Source organism: Eptesicus fuscus, chromosome 12, assembly GCF_027574615.1.
Source record: "Eptesicus fuscus isolate TK198812 chromosome 12, DD_ASM_mEF_20220401, whole genome shotgun sequence".
In the NCBI taxonomy this organism is placed as follows: Eukaryota; Metazoa; Chordata; class Mammalia; order Chiroptera; family Vespertilionidae; genus Eptesicus; species Eptesicus fuscus.
In genome coordinates this window covers 32,832,045-32,845,732 of record NC_072484.1, presented here as the reverse complement: position 1 = coordinate 32,845,732, position 13,688 = coordinate 32,832,045, and the positions used below count along the sequence as shown (strand labels likewise).

Sequence of the window (13,688 nt, the reverse complement as noted above, 5' to 3'; positions counted from 1 at the left end):
CTCAATAGAAAGCATCAAGAGTAGACTAGACGAAGCAGAGGACCGCATCAGTGAGCTAGAAGACAAGGTAGGAAAAAATACCCAAGTAGAGCAGCTTCTAGAAAAAAAAAATTAAAAAGCAGGAGGAGAGCCTAAGGGAACTTTGGGATAACACGAAACAAAACAACATTTGCATAATAGGGATGCCAGAAAGAGAGGAAACTGAGCAAGGAATAGAAAACCTGTTTGAAGAAATAATGACAGAAAACTTCCCTGATATAGGGAAGAAAAAACTCATACAAGTCCAAGAAGCTCAGAGTCCCAAGCAAAATGAACCCCAAAAGACCGACACCAAGACACATTATAATTAAATTGGCAAACACCAACGACAAAATAAGAATCTTAAAAGAAGCCTCTAGATTTGCAATATGTATAATATGGATCATTATAATTACACATAATTACACAGAATTGCATCCTATATAATATAAAATAGAAAACTATCATTAATCAGCAATTAAGGATGAGGAACCTAAAGAAATACCATAAAAGCTACTATTTATTAAGAACTGATTCTGTGACAGGAATGTACATACCACCATAAAGAGACATTTAAATCATCTCAGGTTACAAAGCTAGGTTTTGAACTCAGGGATCTCTCTCCTAAAGCTCAGTTCCTAACATTACATTATGCTTCCTCAACCAAAATAAGTTAGAAATATTAGAAATAATAACAACACAGAAAACAGCACAGACATCTGAACATATGATACACTTGATATATACACAAAGATCAAGTTTTATGACTGCAGGTTATATAATTGAGAGTTGCTCAAGTTTTTAATATTGAATTAAAGAAAACAAGTCTACTAGTAAACAAAACTAACAGGGAAACATTTGAATAAGGACTACTGTAACTTAAACTATATTATGGAAGAGTATAAGGGTCAGCATCAAATTTTCAGTTTCCTCACCGTCAATAGGTCATCTTAAGTCTCCATCAGCAGTCAGGAAATGACAGCCCCAAGCCAAATCTGGACTGCTGCTGGGTTTTCTAAATAAAGTTTTATTGGAACACAGCCAGGCCCATTCATTTGTGCATTGTCTATGGTTGCTTTCCTGCTGCAATGGCAGAGCTGAATAGTTGACAGATATAGTCTGATCCACAAAACGTAAAATATTTATTATCTGGTCCTCTACAGAAAAAGCTTGCCATCTCCTGGCCTAAATGATAGTGTGTGTGTGTGTGTGTGTGTGTGTATATATATATATCATAAATGGTAGAAAAATAATTACCTTGTCATTTCAGCTTTATTAACGCTTTATTATGAATTCTACCTGATTTAAGTTATCTTCCTTTGCAATTAGTGTCACTTAATAAATGCTAATGAGTTTTTGAATTTCCACAAGTATGTTCACATCTCAGTTATTTTCCATAGTGTAGATCTTACTTTAGCTACCCAGTAATTTTTCCTTCATATTATTACAAACAAAATCCTAATTAAGGAACATCTGCAATTACCCCCACATACACACTTATCCCTCTATTGCACACTATCTACAAAGACCTAGACACAACAGCTGATATGACTAAATATTTCCTAATTCCCTGTTCACACTAGAATATCTCAGTCAATTGCCATTTAGGACTAACAGCATTAACACCACCTGCTTGCTTATTAGAAATGCAATTCATGGGCCGCATTCCAAACCTACCAGGTGATTCTTATGCACACTAAAGGCTTAAGGATCACTCGTACATTAAAACAGAGTTTATATTACTTACCTTGAGTGTGAAAAGGCTGATTCGGCCAGGCAGTTTATAAAATAGCCCCTCTCCACCTCTTGAATTGGAATGTAGCATGGCATTGAGACATGCGAGAGGGGATGTCCCACTGTAAAAACATACAAGGATGGGTGAGGGTCACACAAGTTCATATGCCTACTTACTCAAAGATCTAAGACTTTCTGATTCCTTAAATCAAGAAGCAGAGCAAGAAATATAGGAAAAAAAGATCCCATCACAATTCCAGTTTGAAAGTAGCAAAAGAGTAAGAGATGGAATTCGCATAAATCATACCCAGAGAATTCAGGAGTTTTGAAAAAACACATCACCCAATATTTAAATTAAAATTTAATATTAATTAAAAACAAAACCAAGTTTTCTAGCCTCTATATCATGCTCAGAAACTGCCACATAACATTATAAAAACAAAGGCGACATAATGAATGGTGCCATCCCAAGAAAACAAGCACATCTTTTTTGCCCCCTAGTTAAATATTTTCTAATAAGCACACAAACGAACAGTATTTCATTTGATTTTTCACAGTTGGGAAGAGGGAAGGATGGGTTTTATTCTACATTGATCCTGGAGCAATCACTTAAATTTGAAATACAAACGAAAGTATTTGAAATACAAACAAAAGTAAGTCAAATGGATTTGGTACCCAAGAGTGCTCAAACATTAAACTAAAAACAAGATGGCATAACCCGTCCAGTGTGGCTCAGTGGTTGAGCATCGACCTATGAACCAGGAGGTCGAGGTTCAATTTCAGTCAGGGCACACGCCAGGGTTGCGGACTTGATCCCCAATGTGGGGTGTGCAGGAGGTGGCCAATCAATGATTAGCTCTAATCATGGACATTTCTGTTTCTCTCTCTCCCTCTTCCTTTCTCTCTGAAATCAATAAAAATATATATTTAAAAATTAAAATTAAAAAAGATTACAAATTAAATTATTTCATTGTCCCTGCTACAATAGTAGGCTGCAAAACAATGACAATTCAGTGAATGAAAGGCTACTTACTGGATCTTAAAATAGAAAATGTCAAAAATACCAACAACTGCCCATTATTAATCTTAACTGAATTTGGCACTAGCATGTACTTAGTGGTAGGGTTCACTTGTGCACCTTCTCTTTCCCTTCCCCTTAATATATAAATATATTAAGTAAAGCCTCAGCATTTTTTTAGAACTAGCACTAGCAGAATGTTAAAAATAATTTGAGTTTTAAAAAGGCATTAAAAAAAAAACACCCTATTACTTATTCTGCTTTGGAACACACTGGATACTAAGAAAATTTCCACCAAGAACCAATCTCTAAAATAAACCTTGAGCAGAATCTGGTTTATCAAGTGGGTGTGCTAAAATCTCTGCTACAAGGGGAACGGCATGTTGGCAGAATCTTTCTGTGAACAATGTGACTCCTACACATTATGCCTCTGTCTACAAATTACAAAGCTGCTCACTCATCACAGCCACCATGACTGCTTCAGAATTCCTATAAGAGCAAGACGCAGCCCGAGCTGGTTTGGCTCAGTGGATAGAGCGTTGGCCTGCGGACTGAAGGGTCCCAGGTTCTATTGCGGTTAAGGGCACATTTTCGGGTTGCGGGCTGGATCCCTTGTAGGAGGCATGCAGGAGGCAGCCAATCAATGATTCCCTCTCATCATTGATGCTTCTATCTCTCTCTCCCTTCCTATCTGAAATCAATAAAAGTATATTAAAAAAAAAAAAGGTAGCAAGAAGCAGAAACAAGTTAAGTAAGGTTCTTAATCCCATCTGTCCCAAAGGGACTAATTTACCTTCTATAGGCATAGTGGTCCAACAGCAATGCAGACGACAGCATGATGGGAAATAGCCCATAAAAACAAAAATAAAGCACAATCATAACACTACACAATGCATAGGTGCTATTTAAATGAATGTGATCTAGATAATCCTGATCTTCCCCCCACCACACAAAATGTCAACCTGAGAATGTTTGAATTGGTAACTGGAAAGTATCTTTTAACCGTAAAAGGTCAATTCCAAGAAGCTAAAGCTTAACCAGCAAAAATATATTCTGTTTATTCTGAGTCCCAAGAAGAGACTGTTGAATTCTCTTCTTTCATTTAAAAGAAAACCAGTCATTGGGTTTTCATGCCTGCAATTCCTTTTGTGTTTCTAACTTGTTGCTTCTCCAAGAAAACTACATCATAGATTAACAAAATCAAGGTCATAGCATAACAAAAGCAAGGTCACCCCCAATTTACTATATTCATATCATAAATGGTCAGAATCAGTAGGAGGAAAAAAAGGCCCTTGGGTTTATGGTGATGAAACCACCCTTCTTTGATCCTGAAACAAAGGACTTCAGAGATACAGTATAGAGAAAAGGGTACTTTTAGACCAATACAGCCCCATCAGAGTCCACCCCTTCTCTATTATTGAAACTTAAAAACTAGAGTACAAGAAAAAATGTGCAGACTCCTTACACAAAAAACAAGCTCCACTGTCAAGATTTAAGGGAGAACAAGGATGGGGAAAGCCACTGGACCTCTGATAAAAATTAAAAAAAATGGATATTCACACTCCCACCTACACTTGGGAGGACATACAACCTGAAATGGTTCCACATTACTACCAGGCACATGAGTGAGTGAGTGTGAGAGAGTGTGTGAGTGTGTGTGTGTGTGTATTACATCGGACTCGACATACATTATTTAGTGGTTATTATCACCATCTCCCATTTATTTATTAAAAAAAAAAAAAAAGTTCCGTCATTTCGATGTATGTACATATGTGTTTTATGTTTTTTATTATTTATTTACCACAAGTAAAGGTCAGGAATTGTTACCTTTCTTTTAAATTTTTTTTACTATTTCACTTCATTACTGCTGTGTATGTGCTCCATGTGAGTGACGTAGGTCTTATGTAGGTGGGTTCCGACTTACGGCGAAAATTGCGTTACATCGCGCCGTAGGAACAGATCTCCGACGTAACCTGAGGACCTACTGTACATATATGTATACACACAAACACGTGGACTTATCATTATATAACTACAGACATATGCCCTATGAAACTCTCCTGTTAAGCAACAAAAGCAATACAAACCTCATTTCCTTTAGTCCTTCTGCTTCTATAACCTGCAGAATCTGTTTTGGTGTCATCGGAGCATCGGAGTAGTTTTCTAGTACCTGAAGAAATACAAATGCTCTGAATTCAGTATACTATTTCCATTACCAATCTATAGCAGGGGCTACAGTTCTGCCATGAGGTATCACTGCTGACAATTTAGATATTTCCACAGTTAAAATTACTTCAGAAACCAAGCTGAAACATTCTAATTTTCAATTCTAAAACACATCTTCTTAGCATACATGTTATATGTAGGGCCTCAGCAACGTTGGTTAGTGCTTAACTTGATAATGCTAATATGACTAAACCACAGAATAGGTAGTGTCACACAATAATTTATAAGACAGAAGTGCATTCAGATTTTCTTTCCCAAGGAAGTTTGATTAGTACCCATATTTTTAAATGATTTTTACCACAGAGTTGTGAAATTCTGGTGTTAATCGCCACAGCAGATTTTGCCATTTGGCAACATGATGCTATGATTCCACATGGTTGGTGCAAGCAAAACAATGAAACAGAATGTCCCATTTATGTTAGCATCACCTAGAAGTCATAGCAGTAGTTTCTCATAAGCTACTGCAGCTCTTGGACTTTAGGAGGCTGAATTGTTTTAGAAATGTTGTCCTTCTCAGGGAGAAAAAGGCTATCAATATCTTTGTACTGTCTCCACCTGTGCAGGTGCTAAGGTTACTCCAAACCATAATAACATCTTGCAGTCATTCCACAATGGTAACAACTAAGTACTGCTCTGTCACAAATAAAACATGAAGCAAGAAGCCTCACAGGACTGCTGCTGAAGGTTCCCACTATTACAAGAACACGAGCCCTTAGCACAAAAGGAAGTCAAGTTTTGGAGAAGTAGGTGCTCAGATAAACCTCTATTTACCATTATCCCATTCTTAGCTTCTTTCTTTTCAATTTTTACATTCTCCTTCGGTAACATTATCATCTCTCATAGTTACAACTATTACCTAAACTCTGATAACTCCCAAATCCTTTAGCCCGTATTTCTCCCCAAACTTCAGACTCAAATATTCAGTTCTGTACTAGGCATCCCCCCCCTTGATCATCTAATTCATCTCCCCTCCTCCAGTATTCTCCACTTTGGTTGGCAGCCTAATTACCTAATTCAGAAACCTATCGGTCATCCCTCACTCTCACCTGTCCCCCAGTTCCCACAGCCAGTTTCATACCAGACCCAACACAACAACCCCTTTGCTAATATCCCTGCAACCAGCCCTGCTTTCCTCAAATCCATTCTTGCTCTGCTGCCATTCTTCATTCAATAAATACATGAATACTTCGTACCAGGAACAATTATCAGAATTCATCAGTAAACAAGACCAAATCTCTACTCTCACAGAACTTACCTACTATACTATAGCCTGAGGTCAACCCAACAATCACTTTCTGGCTCTAAAATCTTCAACAGCCGCCTAGCTTCCTGAGAATCCACTGGCCCACCAGAATAACAGACAGAACTCAAGTCAAATTCTAGACTTCTAAACTTGGGCAGTCACCTACCCAATCTGAGCCTAGGTTCCCTCAATTATGAAGGAAGGATAGCGGTATCTTCCTCTCAGAGTTGTTTTACAGGTTAGAGATGATGTAAATGCCTACAGTGCCTGGCACAAAGTAGGTGGTCACTGGCCTGGCGTACAAGGCCCTCATAATCTGGTCTCTACCTGTCTCTCTACCTGATTGCCAAACATACTCCACAAACTTTATGTCCCAATAACTAAGTGTAGCTCCACCCAATTCCCACACTCTCCACCCTGCAAATTATCTCATCCTCCCTCTTCCCCCCTCTCCAAGATTCAGTTTGGGAAGCACCTTCTTCCAGGAAGCCTTCTGTGATCTCTGCCAGACAGAGTAAATTGTCTTTTCAGTGTCCCCATAGTTTCACAACGCATATAATTTATCTTCCAAAGCAGAGCACTTGAGAGGGAAAGGAGGAACTATTCATAATTATGCCTGGACAATAAGCAGGAACCAGAATGTCTGTTTACCATTTACACATCTATAATGGCATTTATGCCTATAGTAAAATTATATTCATGTGTCTAGACCAGTGGTCGGCAAACTCATTAGTCAACAGAGCCAAATATCAACAGTACAACCGATTGAAATTTCTTTTGAGAGCCAAATTTTTTAAACTTAAACTTCTTCTAACGCCACTTCTTCAAAATAGACTCGCCCAGGCCATGGTATTTTGTGGAAGAGCCACACTCAAGGGGCCAAAGAGCCGCATGTGGCTCGCGAGCCGCAGTTTGCCAACCACTGGTCTAGACTTTTCCCATCCCTAGAAGACCATAAGCCCCTCAAGGGCAAACCTTATCCATCTTTGTATTCCAAGAACTTAAGTACCAAGTTAGGCAGTGTTGACTTAAACCCACAACAAACTCGAGGACAAACTACCAATGTTCACTGTCACAGATCTATTTCTTTGATACTAATTAAGTGGGAGCTGAGCTAGTGAATTTTTGTAGGATAACTTTTTTTTTAAGCATGAATCTTAAAAATTAATTACCAATTATTTAAACAACAATTAGGAAGAGCCTGAGAATCTAAGATAGAGGAAACAAAATCTCTAAAGGGAAGTTGCATTAAAAGATACAAAGCACTCACTTTCTTAAAACTATATATACCTCCAGCTTTTAGTATAAGATCAATTCAGCAGTGTTCTATTCCTAGTCTCTGTCTTTCTAGAGCACACTTTAAAGAAAGGGGGGGGGGGGGAATCTCTCTCCTACTTCAAAGGAGAAAAAAATGTTTGATGTAAGAATGGTCAGTCATGAATCAAAGTGAAAGATAAAGCTGTGCAATGAAGAGTTTCTCAAAGCCAGGGAGAATCCATTTAAGGGCATTCAATCTAAAGGGAAATCCCCTTGGCCATTTCTCCAAAACTGTTCCTAACAAGCAGGAGGATTTACACCCATCCAACCTCTAAAGTCTACCTCTTAAATCTAAAAAAGACAATACTACAAAATGTTTGAAAGAATATCTACTTTTCAACAACATAATTAACCTTTGCAAAAATCAATCTTCTGGGGCATACTGCATTCGTCTTTTCTTTCCTACCAAAATAACTTTATCAAAGGGTTCCCAGGCCCTAGCTGGTTTGGCTCAGTGGATAGAGTCGGCCTGCGGACTGAAGAGTCCCAGGTTCGATTCCGGTCAAGGGCACATGCCCAGGTTTCTTCCGGCTCAATCCCTAGTAGGGGGCGTGAAGGAGGCAGGCAATTAATGATTCTCTCTCATCATTGATGTTTCTCTCTCTCTCCCTCTCTGAAATCAATAAAAAAAAATTTTTTTAAAGGTTTCCCAGTATCACTCTCACCATTTGAGCAAGGTCAGAAGCAATAAGAAATGTCCCCGAGCAAGTGCATCTGATTGCCATGGCAAGCACTTAAAATTCACCTGTCCAAAGGGTAGTTAAATCTAATCTACTGCCATCCCACTTGAGTTTACTCTAGTCAAGCTTCTCTGTCCTGTGTAAGCTCTCACAAGCTCTCCAGCACTCAGTCACAGCAATTTTTTTTTAAAATGAGAGAACCCTGAAAAGTTCCCCCTCACCCACCAAGAAAAATTCTAAACAAAAAACAACAAAAGAATGCAAAATTATGCACCATGTTCCCAAGTGTTGTCTTTCACATTTTCAGGTGCACCAAAAATATGTTCTATTCACATTACTATTTTTTAATGAAGAGCCACAGAAAAGAAAGAGAAAGAACTTATTCAGAAAATCTGGCATAAATTTGAGCTAATGATAAAACAGAAATAGCAACCTGGATACTGCCAAGTTCATAACACAGTAAATTCAAGAACCTAAAGAAGCTTAACAAAATAGTGGACCCCAAATTCCTAAAGTCTTTCAACTAGTAAGAGCCAAACCAACAAAGCTTTGAGACAAGTAGACTTTAGAATTCTGTCAGGACATAAATAACAGGATTTAAAGGTACTTTCACCTACCTCTAACAAGCAAAACTCTGGCAAGCAAATTTCCCTTTGGTGCCCAGAGCCATAAACACCTGTGTAACAGGAACTCAGAGGAGAATTTCAATGAACACCCAAGACTCAACCTGGAGGAGAAAGAGCACATCCTTTTGGCTCTCCGCTACTCTCCTTTAAGCCTAAATTTGTTTTCAGGTGAAGCAACACTGGAGGAATCCTGAAAGCTAGCCAAAGCTTCCAGTTTTGATGGAATCAGAAAAATTAGGAACTTCAAAAGCTTCAAATTGCATATGCCAAAACAAATTAACCGAAGCACAAAAACTTCAGCAAACAATTGTTATTTCTGTTCCTTGGGCAACAAATGCCCAGGGAAGACCATCAGGAATGCCAGGGAAAATTCTCCTATAAACCAAATAGCTTTAATTCTTGCAAGTCAACAACTGAGTTTTACAGACTTCAAGCAAGAAAAAGGTGTGGCACAGATCTAGAACAAACCCCAATACATAGTCATCTTTTTTGCACACCACCTTAGAGGCAGGAACCACACTTCCCAATAAAATAAAAGATTAGAAGGTTGAGCTTCATTCATCATTAAAAGTGAATTATAGCGATTACATAAAAACTACAGGATGTCAAGAGACAAGACATGCCTATCTGCACTATAACCCTGCTCTGTGACAGTTCTGAAGAACTGACATCTGAGAGAAATATAACCCGTTACTGCTGTCATCAGCAACATTCTATAAGAACATGTCCCCAAGTGTTTGTGTTGTGGGTGCAAATTCAAAAGGAAGACATTTCATGTACAAGGCCTCTTGACACTTTGAAAACAAAAAATTCACAGCCCCCCCTCACCAGGCAGCTTCAAACACTTCCAATTACTCTCTCCCTTGCTAAGTCCCCTGCGAGCAGTATCTTCAAACAGAACACTTGGTCTTTGTCCAACCCTTCATGTATACATGCACCAGGGCACTAAGGAATCTAGAACATACACAGGTACATTCTTTGCAAAGTGTAGTCCATTCTCTGCCTGTCTCCAGTCTGATTTAGGAAGTAAAACACTCTTAGTCAGCGTTTCTCCAAGTGTGGTCCTTGGGCCACCTGTATTAGAATCAACCTGGGCATCTGGTCAAAAGGAAGATATCCAGGCAGCACTCCAGAATCTCAGATTCAGGCCGTCAGTAGGCCTCAGGACGAGCGTGCCTCACCACCGCCCCAGGTGTCCCCACAGAAGTTTGAGGGCGACTGCTCGGGGTTCCAGCTAGGAGTAAGCAAGCACTTGCTTCCCTCCACACACCTGGTTTAGATTGGGAAAGCTCAAAATGCCGCTCGCGTCCTTGGAATCGGGGGCGCCTCCTCACCCTGGGAGGCAGACGCACCACCCCACAGCCCACCAGGAAGCGAGGGAGGAGCTTCCGACCCTTCCCGGAAACCTAACTCCCCCCGAGTACAGAAAACAAGCCTCCCCAGACCCCCAGACGCTGCCAAACAGTGGGGGAGGGGAGGCTGGGGCTCCGGCGCCCGGAGGGGGAGGAGCCGGCCGGCCGGCTCGCCCCTCCGCAGGAATTTAGAGGTGGGGGGTTCGGGCAGAAAAAGGCGCCATATCCAGCGCGGTGGGGGACCTTTCCCCACCCAACGCCTGGGAGGGTAGTCGATTTCCTACAGGAAGAGTGACTCCGCCCCTCCCCCTCCCCGTGGGGAGTGCGCGGCGAGCCCACCCCCACGCCCCCCACCGAGCCCCCTTGGCGACCCGCCTCACCAGGCGCGCGGCCTCGGCCCACGTGCGCTCCTTCTTCCTCTTCTGTTTGTCCTTCATCCTCCTCCTCCCCGGCGGCGGCGGCGGCTCCACGCGGGACCTCCGAGCGGGGCGAGCTGGGGCGGCGACGGTGCGGGGCGGTGAAGGCGGCGGCGGCGGCGGCGGGGGGTGCGTGGCGGCGGCGCGAGAGAACTCGGGTGCGGCCGGGGATAGGGGGCGGGCGATTGGGGACCGGCTGGCGCGAGACCGGCGCGAGGGCGGCGATGGGGGAGGGGTGGCGGCGGCTCCACGCGCCCGCGCTGCGTCAGTCGCCCACGGCGGCGGCGGCTGCTGCCCCACGATCGCTAAGGAATGCGGCGGCTCTGCATAACCACGGGGTCAGAGGTCACGGCTCCGGCCTCTGCTTTCCCGCTCTGCTGAGGTGCCGAGACAGGACTGGAGGTGGGGCAGGAAGGCGAGACGCGGCTTTTCTTTCGGCGCCCGGTTGTGTGAGTGTGTGCCGTGGGTGTGTGTGAGTGTGTGTGCAGAGTGAGGAGGGGGAGTGTGGGGTTTTTTTTTTGAACAAAAACAAACCGAAAGGGCTGCTGGGAATCGTAGTCCCAACTGCCTTTTTGGCCTCCCCCACTCCGGAAGAATATGGCTGCGTGAAACGCTTGGACCACACTTCCCGGCGTGCCCCGCGGTTTGCCTTTCGGCCCTCCTCTCCCTTCCTCTGCCTCTCTCAGACCTCCGTTTGCTAGAGAGACTGCAGATGTTCGGGGAAAGGGACAGGGCGGAGTCTCGCGAGGTGCTGGAACTGGCTTGGGGCCTGAGGCATTGTGGGAAGCGATGCTGGAAAGAGGCGGTGGCTGGGCGCCACCAGCCACGTTTAACCCTTTCGATCCTTCTCGCCGCCGGGCGGGTTAGGGTGGGGATGGAAAATTGATAGCTCCACTCCCAGCACCCACTTTGTGTCTCTACCCGCCCAAGCAGTTCTCACTGACACTTCTCTTAGGTGACAAGAGGCAGGACTTTCCCTTTTGGTCCTCCCCTAAATGACTCATTGCTGCATAATAATGAGACAAAAACACTCATATCAGTAAAACGGTTATTCCACAATTGATAGACCTAGACAGTTCCCCATTTCTTCCTGTGCCTTCATGTCGCTTTATGTTTGCAGAAATTGTATTTGCAGAAGTTGCATTTAGCAGCCTAGAGCGTTGGTGAATTCAGTAATATGGTGACAGGTAGTGTAAAAAATTTGGGTTTGGGGGCCCATACTGCACAGAATGCACCTGAGGCCTTTTTCGAGGCGGTACTCTGGAGAGAACACGGTCCTGGAGTTAAACCGACCTAAACTGGGTCCTGGCTGAGCCACTCCCTGGCTCTCAGCCTAAATGTAGGGGCTCAACATGGACCTCAATTTTCTAATCTACATTAGTCTAGGACCTGACAGCATTGTTGGGTTAATTAAAATGAACATAAAACAACTGGCAGATTGGAAGAGGTGTGAAGAGGAGCCTTGATATTAGGTCTATATAATTTGGCTCCTGGCATAGAGCAAGTGTGTGACATTGATACTGCCTGCGATACAATGGGCAATGGTCCTTTACCTCTTTGAGCCTTGGTTGCAGAGCATGAAATGAAATGAGGTAGCCAACACACAGGTCTTCTGTTCCCATTTGTTGAATCAATGTCCAGAAACATGCCTACATTCAGTCCTAAACTGGATTAATGGCCCACTCTTAAGTAATAGGGAGGCAGGGTCAATGGCCACATTTTAAACGTTTCCCTGGATGAGGAAACACACCCTCCACTCCCTGGTGTTAGCACAGGAGAGAGCCAGCGCTGAAAGAAGACTGATAACTGTGCTGCCCAACACCACAGAGTTCAGTGCTCCTGCTTTTTATGTTCGTCACACAGGCTTCCATGTCCAATAAAATCCTGAAAAGTGAATAGACTGTAGGGAGGTGAAATAAGGCATATTTTAAAGTCTCTCCCCATCTAAGTTTACCCCCAAGATGGGGAAAAGGAAGAACAAGCCTATCCACCACCAAAAAAATTTGTTGGCCTGATTTTTTGCAAAGGGTTGTTTTGTTTTTGTTTTTAATTTAGGTTACTGACACAGTAACCCAATTTGACAAGTCATTTGGCTTGTTCAAACGTTTTCTTGAGTAGCTTCATTTCTCCCCTGCCCCTGACTTCCAAGTAGTAGCAAGAAGATTCATTCTAAAGTGTACATGTTTAGTACAAGCACTGTGGTAGAATAATGTCCTCCCCCACTTAAAACTATCTATACCTTAGTCTCTGGAACCTGTGAATGTTACATTCCATGGCAAAGGATTTTGCGATGAGATTAAGGACCTTAAAATAGGGTGATGACCCTGGGCTGTCTGGGAGGGCCAACTATTATCATATGGACCCTGAAAAGCAGAAAAGGAAGGCAGAGAACAATCAGATTCCAAGCTTAAGAGGAACTCAACTTTACCCCCAAGATACAGGGCCTTAAAACAAGCCACCATTCCTTTGAAGGGAGCCATGAGCCTGGGAATGTAGGCAGCCTCAGAAGTTGATAACCTCTGCCAACAAGTAATAGAACCTCAGTCCTACAACTCCTTGGAAGTGAATTTTGATAACCGGAATGAGCAGGAAGCAGGTTCTCCCCTACCCTAGAGTCTGCAGAAAGGAATACATCCTGTCAACACTTGATTTTAGCCTTTTCAGGTTCAAAGCAGAGAACAACCCTCTGGTCAACTTCTGGCCTACAGAAAGTGTGAGATGTAAATGGTGTTGTTTTGAGTGGGTTTGAGCATCGTCCAGATATGCTAAGGTTGTGGGTTCAGTCGTCGGTCAGGGCACATACAAGAAGCAACCAATGAATTCATAAATAAGTGGAACAACAAATCGACATTTCTCTATGTCCTCCTTCCTCTCTCTCAAAATCAATAAAAATTATTTTTTTAAATAAATGGATGTTGTTTTAAGCCACTCTATCTGTGGTAACTTAAAGCAGCAAAAGAAAGATAATACAGGCACAATGAAAAATGCCTTTACTTAATTTACAGCCAGGACTACCTCATTCTCACCGTTGGGTCAAGCCATGGGAAAACCCAGATGT

At 42.4% G+C, this 13,688-nt stretch overlaps 1 protein-coding gene across 2 annotated transcripts in view; it reads right to left on the bottom strand.

The window, feature by feature from the left end:
• The window catches only part of ASXL1 (ASXL transcriptional regulator 1), a 66,786-nt gene extending 55,696 nt beyond the window's left edge, over positions 1–11,090 (bottom strand). For both annotated transcript variants that reach the window (XM_028144618.2, XM_054724446.1), the window contains exons 1-3: positions 10,595–11,090; positions 4,858–4,940; positions 1,766–1,874 (exon numbers count right to left, since the gene is read on the bottom strand). In XM_028144618.2, the coding sequence (XP_028000419.2) occupies positions 1,766–1,874; positions 4,858–4,940; positions 10,595–10,651 (249 nt within the window). In that variant the 5' untranslated portion in view covers positions 10,652–11,090. The remainder of the gene's footprint in view (positions 1–1,765; positions 1,875–4,857; positions 4,941–10,594) is intronic.
• Between the last annotated feature and the right edge of the window lie 2,598 nt (positions 11,091–13,688).